The sequence below is a fragment of the Gopherus evgoodei genome, chromosome 4 (assembly GCF_007399415.2).
Source record: "Gopherus evgoodei ecotype Sinaloan lineage chromosome 4, rGopEvg1_v1.p, whole genome shotgun sequence".
NCBI classification, from domain to species: domain Eukaryota; kingdom Metazoa; phylum Chordata; order Testudines; family Testudinidae; genus Gopherus; species Gopherus evgoodei.
In genome coordinates this window covers 137,902,432-137,921,266 of record NC_044325.1, presented here as the reverse complement: position 1 = coordinate 137,921,266, position 18,835 = coordinate 137,902,432, and the positions used below count along the sequence as shown (strand labels likewise).

Sequence of the window (18,835 nt, the reverse complement as noted above, 5' to 3'; positions counted from 1 at the left end):
ATGTTACCCACAGCTCAACGCAATGGGCATAACCGTTGCACTCCTTGGACATCTGTGGAGTGCTCGCATTATGTTGTGCTGACAGAATCATTTCCTAAGGTGCCCCAGCTCTGCCCCGGTAGCGGGCCAAAGGGAGGGCTTGCTTGTTTTCCTCTCAGAGAATCTCATCTTGGGTGATGGCGGACATCCCCACTTGTTATGATTTGGCTCATATTTCCCCAAGCCACATCACCGTGCATTCTACCAGGGCTCAGGCTTCATCTGCCGCCTTGCTGGCTCGTGTTTCTACCCACGAGACCTGTCGCGAAGCTCCATTGGTCCTCGGTCCTTACCTTTGCTTCGCAGTATGCCCTGGTTCAAGAGAGGCTGTAGCCTCTGGCTCGGCAGTTTTATTCTGCCACATTTCACTCCGACCCCACCGCCTTTGTAAGGCTTGGGATTCACCTAACTGGAATGGATATGAGCAATCACTCGAAGAAGAAAAGACGGTTACTCACCTTTGTAACTGTTGTTCTTCGAGATGTGTTGCTCATATCCATTCCGCACCCGCCCTCCTTCCCCACTGTCGGAGTAGCCGGCAAGAAGGAACTGAGGAGCGGGTGGGCCGGCAGGAGTATATGGAGCGCCATGGTGGCGCCACTCTAGGGGGCGACCTGCCGGCCCACTGAGTTGCTAGGGTAAAAGTTTTCCGACGAATGTGCACGCGCGGCGCGTACACCTAACTGGAATGGATATGAGCAACACATCTCGAAGAACAACAGTTACAAAGGTGAGTAACCGTCTTTTATTTGTATGCAGTTGAGGTGCCAGGCAGCATGATCTAGTGGCTTAAGTTTGGGGTTGAAAACAAGCAACAGCTCTGCTCTAATCTCAACTGTGATGCTAACTTGTGTGTGACTTTGGATGCGTCACTTATCCCATCTGTGCCTTGGTTTCCCCAGCTGTTACCTGGGGTTAATGCTGACCGATCTCACAAGGTGGTGCAAGGAGGGCTGATGGATAAGGTCCTATTTACGCAGCAGCTTGCCAATGTGGAGCTGTATATATGCGCTGAATTAGGAGAAGTATATTTCATGCTGTACCAAATTTCTCTGCTTTGGGATGAAACTGACAAGAAATGTCACTACGTTGTACAGCAGAGATGCTGAACAGTATCAGCAAACGTGACGGGGGAAGGCCCAGCAGTGGGGCAATTCCTATTCTCAGCCGAAAACTGGCAGCTATTAGTTTGACTAGAAGATACAAAACTGCACGACACGCTCAGGGGGATGCTGAAATCCTTGCCCACCCTCCTTGAACCGAGCTAACCTTCCCCTTTGGCTCCAGGTGCTGAAGGTGAATCTGCTTGGCCATCGGAAGCGAATCATTGCCTCCTTGGCGGACAGACCATACGAGGAGCCACCCCAGAAACCACCGCGGTTCTCACAGCTGAGGGTGAGTCATTGTTTGTGTTGCTGGCTGCCTGATTGATACGTCTGCATGGAGCACTATCAGCCACTGCCAGGATGTTTTCTTCAGTGCTGGCCCATCTCTCTTTACTTTTAAGAAACTAAAATCAAGTCTGCCTCAGAAATAATCTCCTTTTTGATGAACAGCTAAGACCTCTGGGGATCTGAGATGGGGGGAATGTGCTCACTGAGAGCTCAGGTGTTACAGAAGGTTTCCAGATGGGAATCCGGGCACAGATGGGAAAGCGAGAACATGCTCACCCTTTCTCTCTGAGCCTCATTCTCTCCCGAAAGCACTAGAATTTCTCCTAGAAGAGTTAGTTAAAAGATGCCACAAAAATAACCTTCCTCTGTGTCAATATTTTATGAGTTAACTTGTTTGAAATATTTACTGTGGGTAGTAAATTTCCAGAGTGGTTTCAGAGATGTGCATCAATTTTTTTAAAGTAGGTTTCCAACCTAGACACTTTAACCTTCGTTATAAAAAGCAAAATGCCTTGATGTGAACTGTGACCCACTGGAGATGCTCAGACAAGGGTGGGATGTTCCTTCTGGGTCTCAAATGCCAGTTGAATTGCCCTTTTGAATTTTTTTTCCACTGGTTACTTTGGGGGAAAAAAATTGGACCTTGCGGTTGGGGGTTGAGACAGCAGCATCTCTGGCTTTGTGTATGAGGAGAGAGTGCATTTAAGCTAAGCACTACTCTTCCAAATGGGTATGTGTAGCAATACCTGGAATACTTCACACGCTATGCGTTCATGCAGATTCCATGCCTAAGACTGGCTGTAAGCAGGGTTGTAGCCGTTTGCATCTTGTTGAATTTGGTTGCTTTTTAAGGTCTGGAGAAATAAGTACAAGCTTGGAAGAGCTGATGGAGTTCAAACAGAAGCTCTGGTTAGGGCAAACTTCACAACCAGTGCATTTTTAATCAGAAGCACCAGTACATCTGCAGCATCGACTCTGTCACTGGGATACACTTGGGGCAATGAGAACTTCCCCTCCATCACACTTCCATGCAGTGTTTGTAGCAGTTAATTCGAACAGCACTTCCAGATGAATGGCCCGTGCCAAGCTTGCTGTTCTGGTGTCCAAGACAGCGAGGCAGCTGGGCTGCACTGCCTCTCTAAATGACCTGACAACAGCAGCAGAGGCCTGGGGTGGGCTTGTAGCAGGAGTGTTCCTAATACATGTGTGTGGCTGAGGAGGGGGGTGAGGAGCTAGAGGTACCCTGTCTGAGGGCACAGCCAGGAAAGGGCAGCATTTCTGGCATCTGACTGGGATTTGGTGCCAGTTATGCTTTCTAGACACACATGAGTTTTGGCCTTGGAGGTAGAGGGCTTGGCATGTTGGGTAGACCTGCAACTTCTGCCTTCCCAAGGTGTCCGTGGCAATACATGGCAGTGCTCACAAGCTCAGGACCTCAGTGCTTTCTTGGAACACTCTAAACACCAAATGGGGGGGACTCCTGTCCCCTGGATCCTTTCCGCTCCAGGTCACTGCTTCTATTCCAGCCCAGGTCGGTGTCCTCTGATGGCTGTTTGGCCTGGGTGAAATTTGCTTGGGTCTCAGTCCAGTTCCTCCTGGACAGTGTGCATAGCACAAAACCCTCTGTCACACTTGGCACTAGAGGGCCTTCAGTGCTCCTAGGTCAGGAACTGAGCATGAGGTTGAGCATGAGCTCCTCGGGCCCCTTCCCTCCCCCAGAGCTGGTTCCTTCAGCCTGGGGATGTAATATGTGGTGGGGAGGAGGGGTATAGCTCTGTTTTGTCATTTCAACTTGTACTTGCTTGGATAGAGAGAGGACTCTGGTCCCCGTGGCGCTGAATCCTGCACTTTCCACTAGCACTGAATCGCGGGGTTTTTAGATAGCAAATACCCAGATGGGAAGCAGGCAGCTGAGAATCCAAGATTCGCTGAAACATCCTCTTGAGACAGACAGGACTGAAGGAAGAGAAGGAACTGCCTTGGCACAGTGTCAGCTGATTGAAATGCCGGGTAGGGAGGAGGTAGAAAAGAATGGGGCCATTTGTACCATTTCCTGATGCTACAGCTGCCGAGTTCCTAAAGCCCGATTCTGGCATTGCAGAACGGAAGGATGTCAGTGGAAAATTAAGCAAGGGTGTTGAATGGAACTAATGCGCGTTGCAGCTGTGAGCTCTCTCAAGCACCAGCTTGAGTTCCCTGCATTGTCTTCTGGGCCCTGGATCAGCATGTACTGGGGCGACACTCTCTCTTCCTCGCAATTATAGCCAGCTGTTGTTAGGCATTTGGATTGGTCTCTTATCACTGTGCTATCTAGGGCCTCAGTCTTTGGGTTGGTAAATTCTATAATGCCACTTTAAATGCATCATTTTTTAGGGCTTTGACCCAAGGCTGATCCTGGCCAAAAGTCAGTCCATGGATGTCTGCCCTCTAGTGAGAATAAACACACAGTAAAAGTAGCAAAGTGTCCAATGCTGCAGCAGTGAGGCCATGTCAGAACTTAAGATATTCCTGGAGTGATTGTGGGGTGAGGCTGAGGAGAGAACCTGTCTGGTGACCTGCCTTTCACAGGAGACATCAAGGGAAGTTCTTAGGGAGGAGCAGACCAGGCCAGAAGTGTCAGGTCCCATTAACTCTAGGGTCTTGCACACCCTTTGTGCAGGCATTGGCAAGGTGAGGTTTGCAGTGCCAGACTTCTGCCCTGGAAAGGAGGGGCTGCCCACATCCCAGCTGAATATCCCTTGTGGCTTTGGTGTGGAATTCAAGGCTGGTTTGCACTCGCCTTTGAGCAAGCTACCTCTAGTCTCTGCACAGCACCCTGGACAGCTGCCAGAAGTCAGCCACCTTTTAGGCCATCCTTGACTTTAAATCAGCAGTCTCAGTGGTGGCTGGCGAAGTGCCCTGCGTACATAGGGGGGTTAATGAATTGTCTAGTGGTTGGGTTTTGAAATCAATTAACTGCCCATTCCCACAATATGTCCCTGGTGTACCCCGGAGATGGCTGGACTCTGGCTTACAGCACCTGTGAGATTTCCCATGTTCCTTAGGGCAGAGCAAGGCCAATGCATGACAAAGGAGACTTATGCAGGGAAGACCCTGTGTTAGCTGGCTCTGTTGTACTGGTTTTCCTCTTCCAAACCACAAGTGGCTTTAGAGGGGAGTTAGTCAAACCAGCAACACTTCCAGCTCTGGCCTCCATGCTCTTCATTGGCAAAGTTGGTCCCAGAAGGAGACGTGCTCTTTAGAAACACACAGTGACCGCCGTTGCTAGCAGGCAGGGATTGTGCTATGTGCCCACTCAGGCCAGTTGTCTTTAGATCTGTGTCTGTCTCTGCCTCCAGTGCCAGGATCTGATGTCCCAGACTTCCTCACCGCTGAGCCAGACTGACTCCTACACGGGGAGGTCAGCAGATCCCTTGCTGCCTTCGGGGGATTCTGGGAAGAGGCGTTGTGACAGTGGCCGTGATGCTGCTTCTCACCCCAGAGCCGACCGATACAAAGCACAGGTCAGAGCGAGCTTGTTTCCTGCGGGTTCCTCCCCAGTGGTGTGGCTGGGAGACACAACTGTGTGGCCCAGATGGGGGTAGTGAAGCACACTCGGACTGCTAGATGAAGGGTGCTCAGAGTGCGAAGGGGATGCAGTGTGGCCTGGTTGCTAGAGTGGACCACCTGGGTTCTGTTCCTGGCTCTGCAGTGACCTTCTCTCTGACCTTGGGCAAATCCCTTCCCCTCTCTGGGTGTCATCTCCCATCTGTAAAGTGGGGACGTGACCACTCCATGAAGCCCCGTGCACATAGGGCTTGCGTTTCCTGGGGTGCATTTTCCCTTGTGCTGTGATGTCTGGGGGACCCCGGGAGCTATTATGAGACAGCAGCTGGCTGGGATTGTGGGGGATGAGATCAGTGATGCACACACTGACTGTCCTATGGCCTCTGAAGAATTCCCCTAGTTTGGATGGTTGATGCTTTTGCTGGGCTGTTAGCACTGAGAATTGAACGTGAGCTGAGCAGGGAATGGCCAATGGGCTCTTCCACCTTTGTAAGTTGCCATATCACTGTGCCTGTTTGAAGCACTTTAGTGTTGGTTAGATGCTCTCCCCTGGGGCTTCCTGTCTCACATGCTGCGTGCGTCTGAGCTAGATGTCTGGTTGGGTGCTCTGAGGCTTTTATGCTTGTGCTTGTCCCATTAGGAGGAGCATCGTGAGTCCAGACTGACTCTCAGGCCCCCAAGTCTCGCTGCGCCGTATGCGCCTGTCCAGAATTGGCAACACCAGCCTGAGAAGCTCATCTTCGAGTCCTGCGGGTATGAGGCCAACGTAAGTGGATTTCAGCTCCTTGCGTCCAGTAGGCCTCCGGAGTTTGTGCTCAGTTCTCAACATGCAGGAAGGTTATGCTCACCCTCACTGGGGTTCTGCAGCCCCTTTTCCCCCATGGCACTTGTAGTGAGGATCCTTTCTGCCAGCTCAGTGAAGTGTGCACTCTGCTCCTGGGGGAGTCTGGCTCAGTCGCTGGTTTCCATCCCTGGGCTTAGCTAGGACTGCTGTGCAGAGCCCTGGGCTCAGTCTCTTGGAGAGAGCAGGCACTAGCCATTGGTCTACAGCCGTGACTGGCTCTGGGAGAAGTCCAGATGAGTCAGCTTTGCTGGGAGGATGGGGACTACAACCAGAATACTGCTGGAGGGTGTAAAGAAGGGGAGTGAGAGGATACTCCAGGCCTGCATGTGACCCTTTCTCCCTTGAGGGTTATGGGGAAAGTGATTTTTTCAGTAGTTTGCTGTACGTTGCTTTGGGGGCAGGAGTGGCTTTTGAGGCTTCCAAGCTCCGTGGAGCCAGTTAACAGCAGCATCCTTTCCTCTCCTTGTTTCCAATAGTATCTGGGCTCCATGTTAATCAAAGACCTGCGAGGGACGGAGTCAACGCAGGATGCCTGTGCAAAGATGAGGGTAGGTGGGTGGTGGACAGGAGATGCATGGATGGTGTGGAGCATGAAGCTTGTGGTGACTGAGGGTGCGCATGGGATGTCCCTCTGTGCAGGGCTGAAGCAACAGCTCAGGAGGAAGGCCAGCCTAGTATGTGGGAATGGTGCGAGTGGCACAGCTGGTGAAAGCCTTGGAGTGAAATTTTTGTTCCTCTCAGGCTGCATGTCACCAAATTGTCCCTGCCCCCCCCCTTCAGATTTCAGACACTGGGAAAGAGGGACTTTTGCTGCACAATGGCATGGATCCCTCTTCCAGTCTGGAGCACCATGGAAAAATTCACACCAAGAGCTCTACGCACTCCTGTGACTGTCGCTCTGCTGGCTACTCAGATCCCTCCCAGTAATACCCCAAATGAGAGCTGTGGAGTCCCACTGAAAGAGGAAGTGTTTAATTTCTACCTGCTCATCTCTGTGTTCTTATTTCTGCAGAAATCCACGGAGCATATGAAGAAGATCCCAACCATAATATTATCCATTACTTACAAAGGGGTGAAGTTCATAGATGCTTCTAACAAGGTAAGCTTAGAATGCCCTCAGTGTAGCGTTCAGATGGGACAGCCCATGCACCCTTCTCCTCACTCATCTGCTGTATGTGGCTTCAAGTCCTATCAGCTGACTAAACAGCCTCAAACATGAGTACACTCTGGCTACCCCTGTGGAGCCAGCCTGGCCACGGGAGAATCTGCGTCTTGCATCAGTAGTCAGCCTCTCTGTTCTGTGTGTGGAATCCTTATTGCTCGTGGAGAAGGGGGAGGCAGAGAGAACCCAGATGGATTTCCTTTTCCCAGGCAATGTTCATGGTGCCACATGTCAAATGCAGTGTTAGCTGGTGATTGGAGGAGGGGATGGAGTCTCACTGGATTCTAGTCTCAGGTCTGTCCCTGACGTTCTCCATTGACCTTGGACCAATTATTTAATCTCTCTGCCTTGGTTTCCTTCTTTGTAAACTGAGATTAAGTCCAGCCTATTGCATGGGGATGTTTTGAGGCACTAACAGTCGGTGCTGGACTCTGAAACGCTTTCACGGAAGATGCTCCAGAAGAACACAGCATTACTGGTGCGGGAGGATCTAACAGTTTTCGCTAGTGCTCCCTGCTGGCTGACCACTTGTATGGTTGCACAAACCTGGGAATACTGCTTTCCCCCTCTGAGTGGTGCTCTTACATAGCTCCTTAGACTAGGAATTGGTTTCTAGGACACAGGCATTACAATATACCATAACCCTTTTTTCAGTGCCTTCTGAGGCTAGCTGTGAGCTACTCCTCGAGAAACCAGACCACCTCTCTAATTCCTCCCTTTGACTCCAACAAGATGTGGGGCTAGGACTGGGGCAGCTTGGGCCTCCCTCACTCCCAGCATCTCCCATCTGTCTGTTTGCCCTTTTTCTGCAATATGCTGCTCTGTTTGTCAAGTGTCTTAAAATCACTGTAGTAGTAACACATGGTGAAAACCCTAGTTGATTTAAAAATGGCCCTGGGCGATGTGGTCCTGCTGTGATGGGAAGTGTCAACTGTTCCCATGTCAACCTGTCTGTTAGAATGGAGAGAAGTAGAATAACCTTCCTACAGGCACTAAGATCACTTGGAAAGGACAGCCAGGACCTCCCCTCAATTTATACCTGAATTCCCTCATCACACCCTCTTATGTGCATACAGCTAGGTGCTTTGCTGAGCTTGGATAGGGTGGCTGTTATTTCCTAGAAGGAGATAGTGTGGGACAATCCAACTATCTATGTATCCCACCAAAATTGGCTGTCTATGTTTAACTCTGGTAGAATGTTATCGCTGAGCATGAAATCCGGAACATCTCCTGTGCGGCCCAGGACCCTGAAGATCTCTGCACATTTGCCTATATCACCAAGGACCTGCAGACCAGCCACCACTACTGCCATGTCTTCAGCACCGTCGATGTGGTGAGTGGCACATGTGCACAAAAGGGTTCTTGCCCTGCCTTGCGTCCCAAAGTGCTGCACAAGCCATCCATATGCAGCTGATGCCTCTGGAAAAAGAGGGCACTGACCGGATCACTGCAAAACAGGGGTGCAGGGGGAATTTCCCCAAGAAACTAGGGCAAACCCCTGCCATGGAACTGGGTTTATTTCTTACTAGGAGGAAGGGCTAAATGGACACTGCTGGGATCTGAACCTGAATGCAAGGAGTGCTGTTCCAAACATGCGCTGAGCTGTCCCCTCCAGCTCTTGCCATATCCTTGTGCACTGGTAGATAATCCATGTATGATGCGTGTTCTGCTGCCAGAGATGACAGCAGAGGGTGTTGTACTAAAGCTCTTCACAGAGAAATTGGAGAAAGGAGAAAAAAAAAAAAAACCTCATTAGCTCCTACTCCATCCTTTGGGGCAAGATTGTTCCCTCCAGTGATTCTCCAGGGCCTTGGGCCTTGTCTACACACACATATTCCGTTAACTATACCAATACAACCCTTAGCATGGCCACAGCTACATGGGCATAAGGGTGCCTAATGCTGGTATTGCTTATTCCCCTTCCCATACGGATATCAGCTGTCTCGTATAAGAGTCTTTATGCCAGTGATAGTTATGGTACAATCCTCGCTAGGGGGATTGTACCATAACTATTTCAGTAGAAAAGTCACCCCCTTTCCCCACCGCAATAGGTGTAAGGACACAACCCTGTGTGTAGGCCATGCCTGGGTCTGTCCAGTTTAAATGACCCGGACAACTGGGTTTTTTGCTACATACCTTGGGAGGCTTCCCGAGTCTGACAGAGGCCTTAAATATGTTCTTTTCACCACTTCTCTACTGAGCATCTTACCAGTCACCTCCAGCTAATTCACTCTGCCCAGTACAGGCTGTGGTGTCAGATCCTATTAATGCAGCTGACCCTTCAGTAAGCAATTGCAGTGGTGGAATACATGGGCGTACAGACAACAGCAAAAGGATTGTTACTTTCCAGTTCACTTCATACTGCTGTTGCTATCTCCTACTGTCTTGCTTGCCCTGTACGTAGTAGTAATGTCCCATAACCCATATCAACTCCACTAACTCTCCCGTTGTAAGTGGGACTAGTTGTTTACCAGTTGACTGCTGTGTGTAGCTTGTAATCTGCATTTCAGTCTGAGAGAGGTCAGCGTCTGCAGCAGAATTTACTTCACGCTGAGCCCCGCCCAGGAGTGAAATGTATCGCGATAGCCCAGTAATAGAAGAACGTCTTTAAACGTTTATGTAGCCTGCCTAATAAGGAAGTCACCAGTGGCGTATTTTAATTTGAAATAACCATGGTGCATTTCAGGTTCGTTATATCTGTGTTCAGTGTTCTGTTGCCCAGGCGTAGATGGAAACCATAAAAAAAATGCCAATCTCATTTTAGTGCTTCTCTACCTGTTTGTGCACCAAAATAACCCTTTCTTCCTTTCACAGCTCTATTGACAATAAAAACATTTGTCTGGCTTCATTACTGAAGTCTCCAGTGCAGACTAAAATGGAGGGGTTTTTGCTCCCAGGGAATGTGCTATGAACAAAACCCTGATAAGTTCTCAATTACATACAGTGTAATTGGCTGATTTAAGAGCCTTTTAACATGTGGTGCAGGGTGGAATGCGATATCACATAGCTCATTTGTATTCTCAAGCATGTTCCCTGTTCAAAATGTGTGAAGCTTTCACCTTTCAGTGTGAAATACTGGTGAAGGGAAAATAATGGTCTTGGAGAGAGTTCTGCATGCCAGTGGGGGCAAACCTGTGGTGTGCAGGCTCTGATTTCTGCTCAGTGTCAACCCTACAGGCATGCGGAGAGGCAAAGCCAGCTGATGCAGAATAGCTATTGCAACAGATAATACAGGGTTTGCAACTGTGGACCAAAGATGAATGGGGCCATCTGTGGAGTCCAAAGGCCCAACTCAGCCTCCACTCAGCAGCTGGCCTTCCTATGGATGGTGGTTGTTCTAGGCCCCACTTGGAAGCTCCGTCACCAAGGGAAGCTTTTCTATTTGCCACTACTGCATGGATTTTCATAGCGAGCACCGTGTGGTGCTCTGAAATTGTTCTGTGTGGTTTCTCCAAAGAACCTGACGTATGAAATCATCCTGACGTTGGGACAAGCGTTTGAAGTCGCCTATCAGCTGGCCCTCCAAGCCCAAAAATCAAAACCCACCGGTGCTTCAGCAGCGGAAACGATAGAAACGAAATCTTCCAAACCGGTGCCTAAACCCAGAGTTGGCGTGAGGAAATCCGCAGTACGTATGCTTGGGGCAGGTGCCTTCTTGATTGTATTTTGCATGGTGTGAGTGCAGTAGATGGTGGAGTGACACCTCTCTGCCCCTCCCATGCAATACGCTTTAGATTTCCCTGTCTGCTTTTCTTCCCAATAAGATTATTATGCAGTGGCGGAAACCCTAGTGTACACAAGGCTGCAGGAGCTTTATTCTGTAGTTCTGTGCTGAGTACACAGCATGGCATTCGATGTTGTTTTATGACTGCTGGCTCCTTGCTTTCTCTCTCTTGGTCCCACTGGTGGAACTGTAGCTGCACTAGCAATGGTGGGAGATCTGTTCGGGGCAGAGGAGACGAATTAATGTGGGCAATACCCCCGCTGTGCACAACCCAGAGAAGAACTGACATTAGGGCTGGGCACCTAACTTGTATCCTGCAGCAGCGAGAGCTGTTAATGCCACCAGGAGATGAGGCTGATCTGGAGCGTACATGACAGGGTATTGGGAATGGTTGTTGCCTTCCTTTAATGTCACCTTTTTGTCTGTTTTGCTTGCTCCCATTGCCCAGGTGCCGCTCCCTCCTGATAGTCGCTGTTGTTACTGTCACACCTGTACTACACACCGTCCCTCCTATCTGCCGCTGCAGTCTGTTAGTCAAGGAGCTAAGGTCTCTATCCTTCTTGCTGTCTTGTTTCGTGATGAACAATCCTGAGCTTCCTTAGCTATGAGCAGGCAACCCAGCTCTCTTGAAAGCCTCCCTCCTGCTTTCCCATGTCTTTGCTGTGGCCCTGTCTCTTGCTTTGTTGCTTTTTGTGTGTGTTCCCTTCTTGCCCGTTCTTTCGTTCCTCAGGTGTGGGCACAGATGAGCTCCAATGATGAGCTGATCATATTTATCCCGAGTGCTGAGAACTCTCGCTGCCCTTTAGTGCCCCACTAACACAGAACATGCTGCTTCTGAGCCCGTGACCATCACTATCGCATTTGAAGATCAGGAGGCTGAGGGAAGGAAGAGCTGTCCTTTGGCCAGGAGAGCAAATCAGATAAAAGGAGAAATCTACCTGCAGGGAGCTGGGTCCCCACCCTGGAGGATCATCCGTGTAGCTCTGATGCTCTCCTGTTACTTGTGAAACTAGGCAGGCTGGCCCAGTCAATAATAGACTTAGATGGTCCCGAGCCACAAAGAACTCTGGGTGGATTGGTTCAGGGCCTGGGGTAGTGTAGTACAGATGTTTCTGATTTTAGCCTGAAGACCTGGCAAAATCCCATCAGGGGCTTCCCTCCATGTTTTGTTTGTATGATTGTATGTTGGTAGCTTAGAGGTGTCCCTCATTATTGCTGAATGCTTTTTGATGTCCCCAGCTCTGGCCTGACTCTCCGGGTGAGCAAGCTGCCTAATGTGCTATCTTTCCCTCCACTGTTTTCCAGCTGGAGCCATCTGAAGTGGACCAAGACTCCCAATCTCATGCCAGTGTCTCCTGGGTTGTTGAACCTAAACAGGATTCTAAGAGGACCCTCAGCACTAAGTATGAGACCACTATCTTCTAAAAAAGCAACCCTGTGTCCACCTAGTCTAACCGTGCCTTTGCGATCTGATCTGTCCGCTGTTCTAAACTCCCTCTCCCTCCAGCTGCTGGCCCTGAGCTCCACCTCTAGGAGCTACACCACCAGAGGCAGCAGCACTAGAATACTGTAGACTAAACAGCTTTTGTATCTGATCACTACTGAACACTGTGAATTCTCCTTACTCGGAAACAAGGGTAACATGTGGAGAGAATGACCTGTTAGATACCTGTGAGGTGGGAGATGCAGAGGGTTGGAAGCTGTGAGAGTCTGAGATGTGGATCCACGTTTTTCCCCTTGCTGCGGCACTGTGAATCTCTGGGGGCGACGTGACACTCCCCAGGCCTTTTTATATTTAACGTTCTTATTCTTGGACTGCTGTAGACCTCTTGTCTCCGAGGTGCGCACACTCACTCGTTCTAGATTCCGTACTGAGCCACGGCTGTATACTGTTTCAGCGAACTGTTACTCCTCTTTTTACCTGTCATCTGAACCAACACTAACCAATGTGATGCTGTCTGCAAATAACCCATTCACTAGGTTTCCTTGTATGGATCCTTCACGCAATATCCCCCTCTTCCCCCCAATTTCAGTCTTGCAAACCTGATTGCACAGCTAATGTGAGAGCTGGTCTGGGCTGCTTGCATGGCCGTGGCTCTCACTGTGCATATTGACCCTTCTTAGAGATCAGGGTTGGTATATATAGGAAACGCCTGGCAGCAGCTTCTCAGCTGCCCCACTGAAGCCAATTGTGTGTTTCATTCTGTCTTGTTGGATTTGATGCAGGGCCCCTGTGTTCAAACCGACCAAACTGCTTGTGAGCTACCAGCTTGGTTCTCCCTTTTAGAACTATAAATGGGTTAAGCTTTTAAAGGCACATGAAATTAATCCTGAACTGAGTGCTGGGGGTGGGGGGATGGGGGGGGGACTGGACTATTTGATGTCTGACCAAAGCAGACTGAGGAGTTGGGAACTTTGTTCTGTTCAGCAGGTTTCCTGCATGTTAACTTTGATCCCATTTCAAGAAAAGTCTTCTGCAGATCACAAGGCTATTAAATGCTGTGCAATGAGGGCTATGGAGATCTTGAAACAGCTGCCACTTCCCCATTCCTTGGCAATGGGATTACCCTTAGGGATGGCCCTAGGTACCTGGGAACCTTAAGTGCGGACACCTCCCTGTTTCCCTTCACCTCATTTCTTTGTCTGCTAAGTTTCTGACCCCATGGTTGGCAAGATAGATCTGTCTGCAGCTGCTGCTTTAGTTCCTAAATGTGACTCAGACCCGTTACAACTGAAACACAGAGCACGAGCTGCTGTGCAGGCCAGAGCAGACCTTGTTTGGAGGATGGACTCTGTGCCATAAAGCAGTTTGTTAGCCAGTGAACCTGGTGATACAAATACAGTAGAACTTCAGAGTTATGAGCACCAGGATTATGAACTGACCAGTCAACCACACACCTCATTTGGAACCGGAAATATGTAATCAGGCAGCAGCAGACACACGCAAAAAAGTAACTGCAGCACAGTGTTGTGTTAACCGTAAGCTACTAAAAAAAAAAATGAAGGGAAAGTTTAAAAACAATTGACAAGGTAAGGAAACTGTTTCTGTGCTTGTTTCATTTAAATTACGATTAAAAGCAGTATTTTTCTTCTGCACAGTAAAGTTTCAAAGCTGTGTTAAGTCAATGTTCAGTTGTAAACTTTTGAAAGAACTAGAATGTCTGTCTTGTTCAGAGTTAAACATTTCAGAGTTGCAAACAGCCTCCTTTCCTGAGGTGTGCATAACCCTGAGGTTCTACACTATTCTCCTGAGGTGCCCTGGTGAATTCCTGAAGGGGCTGTGCTTATGGCCAGCCCTGATTAAAGTGGGCAAAATGTATAAGGCTTATTGATAGCATGAAACTGAGGAGGAAGAATGATCCAGTGATTAAACAGACCGGGGAGTTAGACCTGCTGGTTCTGTCACTGACAGACTTGCTATGTTACCATGTCACTTAACCTCAGTTTCCCCATTTATCAAATGGGGCTGATCTCTCCGTCCCTCACAGAGGTGATGTGAGGCTTAATCAGTTTGCAAAGCAACCTGAGAGCCTCTAAGGAAAGGCATTGTGTGACTAGCATGTCGTAGTAGTCCTGTGATGACAACCCACTATGCGCAGCTTCACTCACTCTCCTGCCATGTGAAATACAAGTCTCACAAGGTAGGAGGTTGCACCTTGGATTCTGACCAGCGTTTTAAAGTCAGACTGAAAACAGCCTGTTCCTTTCTATGGAAGCACCTGGCTGTGTGGGACACTAGGGTTAGTACATCAGCCATTCAGCTATCTCACTGGACAAAGATCACAAATGTGTTTGATCCTAGTCTAGTTCCAAGCATACCAACATCATTATTTTGCATCATTAGCAGAATCTGTTCATAGGAGAATCAGGAGTGGGAGAGCTGCAGGTGACAATCATAGTGTGGTAGGAAGAGAGCTGGGAAGGAAGCTGGACAGCTACTACCCACACTATCCTTGCCTCTGCCTAGTGATGGTCTGGAATGAAGTTTAAAACCCCTATCTTCTACTCCTTCCCAAATGTCCATCCCTAGAAACACCCAGTGTGTCCACACTGGCTCTTGAATCTTAAGCAAACACCATTTACTGATGCAACCTAGATTGTCCAGAGCAGGAACTATGGGTATAAGAGTTTTCTTCAAATGTCATAATCTCTGCAGCAACCAGCCACCCCAAATGTAGTAATTCAGCCTGGGTCCTCACTCATTGTGTATTAAAACTAATAAGGATTACTTTTTAGTGGGCTATTGATTTTTCATCAGTCTTTTATCTCCCATTCTCCCCTCCAGCCTAGTAATTCTACTAGAATCTTGTGTTTCAAAATCTTTATGTAGCTCCTTCCTAGGAGTCAGTCTGACCTCCCAGTCCTCAGGGCCTAACAGGGCAAACAGAGTTCAAAAATAACAACCTGGTTAGTAAGTATCCAAGTAAGGAGGGTAGGAGGAGATTTCGTAAAGCACAAAGTAGAGAAACCCAGTCTTGTACGTGGATTTAACATGTCTTGCACCCCGGCAAGGGATTACAGATGCATAGACAAAAGATTCTTTAACTAGAGAAATACTATAGCAAATGCCCAGAACACTGCAGTGTTACTGTTAAGTATAGTGGTTTGGGCACTTGCAGTAGAATACGGTGGTATTTTTACAGGAAGCTGCAGTCGCAGATGAGTATTGTTTGGCAAGCTGTGAATGGTGCTCTGAAACCTCTCTTCACACAGTTCAGAAGAGAAGTTCAGTCAGGAAAGCAAGTGGTGGCGTGCTTTTATTTCCAAGAGTTTACCATCAGTTATAGCTACCCACATACAGACCCAATTTTCAGAGGGGCTGAGCCCTTGCAATTGCCAGTGTTGCCAGTGTGTTCTCAGCGCCTCTAAAAAGGGATCAGTTGTGCATGTGCCTTTTTAATGCTGACCTCTGAACCTAGGTGGGATCACAGCAGACCTGTCTGAACAGAGGGCTCGTGCTGTGCACCTGTAACTCTTTCTCACTGCTTGATCATACACCCTTCTCCTCCCCAAGCATTGGTATGAATGTGACTCATGAAATTATTCACTGCATTTTTTCCTTTCTGGTAACGTTGTCCCCTGTTCTGTTTGCCTCTGGGAAGCTGATATGCAGGCAGCTGTGTGCTACCATGGAAATGTAGTAACGGGGCAGAGACCTAAGAAGCAGTGGTACCCCAACAGGATGAAGATCTCCACCCGGCACTGGTGTCTGCCTCTTTGAATATGTTCATGACTGCTGAGTAAGGGCTTCCAAAGCTGAGGGGGGAAAAGGGATCCCAGCAGACAAAAGCAGCTACGCATTTCTAGCAAAGGAGATTTGAGACTTCTGAGCTCAAGGGAGTGATACCATATTTTCTAGTCTGTTGCAACAAATGTTTTTTAAAGAGGTTTTTTTTCCTTTTATGTGCAACGATACGAAGCAAAACAAATCCACAACTTAAATGTAGCATGTTGCAATTTTTTTGGGTGGAACAAACGTTAGTAAATTATAAGATTCTACAGTACTGTCCTGTCCTACAAAGAGTATGGTAAAAAGTCTTAGCGATGGCGCTAGTATGTGTGTGTCTAATGGTACTTTAATTCGCCTCAGTTCCTGGTGAGCAGTAGAAAACAATTCCAAGATTTTGGTAATAGTTGTTTATTCCAAGTTATGAAACTCAGCTGCATGGGTTTTCATACACTTTTCTTTAAAGCCACTCCAAGCCTAAGTGGGAGATGGATATAACTTAAGGAAAACTGTGTCTGCAAAGGAGTTATAATCCTAGTGATTATTGCTGGATATCACCCATGGTACGACGCTTGCTTTCACTACAGAGAACTATTGCATTGCAATACTTGATGTTTTTATGGTAAGGAGGACACAATTAGATCTCTTTCCATTAGTTTATCACACTGAATAACTGGAGAATTTGCTCATTTCTATACTGTCTCTTGCATCTGCCATGTTTTTTAAATGCAGTTACGTGCTAGCGGGTTGGGTTTTTAAAGTCTGATTGTGATTTAGCACTTCTTTAATACTAGCTCATTAGTGAACTACCATTAGTGTAACAGTATTTCAGAATATGAACAAATGAGTTATATTCTGGGCATTTCACTGAAACAGTCCATACCTGATGATAAATTCTAATCAATCTAAGAATGGCTGGTCCCAAGCAGTCTCGCATTCTTAAACAGAACACAATCTTGAAGGTGCTTTGTAATTATGCTTCATTTAAACTACCAGAGTATTTAATGGTGGCTTTGGCCGTGACAGTTGTGTGAACTGATGTTTTCCAGTGCCCTGACCATCAGGACCTTGTTGGAAGGAGAGATGGTAAAATGGGCATGACTTGGTTCTTGAAATGTAAAAACAGGGCATGCCATGCCAGGGCTGTGATCTCAGGCAGGTGTGATGGTTGGTAGTGCCTGCTGCTTATGAGAATATTGTGTCCTAACTCTGTTTCTAACTCCAGTTGCTGCTGTATCTGTCAGGATTTAATTTAGTTTCATTCCAGTTGATGGTGAGTGCTGAGAGAAACAATCAGTCCCCAAGGCCTAGACCTGTCAATGATTTGTGGGTAGAAAACAAGCTGTTTTTAAAAATTAATGAATTTAGGAAACTTAACATTCCTTCTTATACCCATGTTGCAGTTCATACTGATGTAAGTGTAAATATTCAGTGTGTTGGCAGAGAATGAACCCCTGCTTTGGAGAGGGCTAGCTCTGTTGGATGCATGAGCTTTTGAGGTTGGCTGGCCGTCAAAGTGGTGACGAAGATTCCAATCTTGCTGTTGTCTCCAGTGACTCAGCAACTCCCTTTGCAGTTCTCTTGCTAGGTGTTTTTCTCCTAGACATAGAATATGTATTGCAGAGGAGCTGAGCTTTGGCAGTGTATGTTTGTTTTAGTGTGGGATGTTTTCAAGGTACTTGCCTGGTAGGGCTCTTCTCCTGGACCCCAGCCTATATTTTCAGGAATTCAGGAGGCTCCCAGTCTCTTAGTACTTTGCCATTTGTACACTGTTCAAACTCCTGTGTTCCTACAGGAGTGTCTTAGATTTCTGTTGCTGATGTGATTAATTTTTCAAAGTGCTGAGCTAGTTCTGGTACCAGCCTGTGATCCACTTCCTTCCCTTTTTCAAAGGACAGACTGTATTCTAGAGCACCCTCCATTTGTATCTGGTATGGGTCCAAGCTGAGAACTCTAGACAGACCCTAAGATTAATAGCTGAATTGTCTCCTTAAAAGGAGGGTGCAATCATTTTAAGCTGCTGTATCTTATTTTATTCTGTACCTATTAAAAAATGGTAATCCTGGCTGTTCTGTTTTGTCTTTAAATTCTAGAAAAAAGTTGGTAATTGGATTTGAGGTACACCCCTATGCCCCTTGCAGAAAAAAGGTATTTAGATGTGTTTTGAGGGGAAGCTGAGCTGGACTGCTGCCCTTTACAATGCAGCAGCCTCACAAACAATACACCTGAGCAAATCTATTTCTTGATTTGTGAAACTTATGTGGGCTCAGCTACATTAACACTCCCTCATTCCAGAGTTCAGATATCTGTCAGCAGGAATTTCAGTGGGTTTCCCTTATGCTTACAGCAGTTGAGTGCAGTAGGCTTTTTCATTTGATAACAAGGTCTGTTTGCCATTCCAGGCTCCCTTTTAGATCCTACATTGACATATTTAGAGGTACCTGTGCAACCAGAAGCAAATTTGATGCTCTTGAAATGGGAGAGCTAACTCAATTTTTTCGTCTTTTGAAAAATAACCTGAGATTTATTTCCCCAACAGGGCAGAGAACAGTCAACTTCAGTTTGCAATGTAGACATTTTTGCTAATTGTGATGTATGGCAGTGGGACTGATTTGTAATAAAAATGTTATTTAATCTGTCTCTGTATTTTGATACTTGAATTTTCTTTTTTCCTGTATATAAAATTGTTAATCTGTCTGAATTTTTGTCTGAATTTTAAACAAATTGTGGTACCAAACATAACCAATCTGTGCAACAACATAGACTGACCTCACTACAACAAGGCGAGATTGTAAATATTTCTGGGCTTCCAGTGGTCGTTTTGTTGTTTTTTCATAACTGTACAACTTAGAACAGACTGAATTAATAAATAAACTCAGACACACACCTTTTCTTTGTT

At 47.4% G+C, this 18,835-nt stretch overlaps 1 protein-coding gene across 8 annotated transcripts in view; it reads left to right on the top strand.

Moving 5' to 3' along the window:
• Positions 1 to 18,822, top strand: part of ANKS1A (ankyrin repeat and sterile alpha motif domain containing 1A) — a 172,848-nt gene extending 154,026 nt beyond the window's left edge. For 4 of the 8 annotated variants that reach the window (XM_030561311.1, XM_030561309.1, XM_030561316.1 and 1 more), the window contains 9 exons: positions 1,327 to 1,434; positions 4,772 to 4,936; positions 5,620 to 5,745; positions 6,300 to 6,371; positions 6,836 to 6,922; positions 8,181 to 8,318; positions 10,443 to 10,613; positions 11,158 to 11,256; positions 12,015 to 13,757. In XM_030561311.1, the coding sequence (XP_030417171.1) occupies positions 1,327 to 1,434; positions 4,772 to 4,936; positions 5,620 to 5,745; positions 6,300 to 6,371; positions 6,836 to 6,922; positions 8,181 to 8,318; positions 10,443 to 10,613; positions 11,158 to 11,256; positions 12,015 to 12,134 (1,086 nt within the window). In that variant the 3' untranslated portion in view covers positions 12,135 to 13,757. Of the gene's footprint in view, positions 1 to 1,326; positions 1,435 to 4,771; positions 4,937 to 5,619; positions 5,746 to 6,299; positions 6,372 to 6,835; positions 6,923 to 8,180; positions 8,319 to 10,442; positions 10,614 to 11,157; positions 11,257 to 12,014; positions 13,758 to 15,811 lie in introns of those variants that run through there. The other 4 variants (XM_030561317.1, XM_030561312.1, XM_030561310.1 and 1 more) reach the window with 3 other exon arrangements.
• The last annotated feature ends 13 nt before the right edge of the window (positions 18,823 to 18,835 follow it).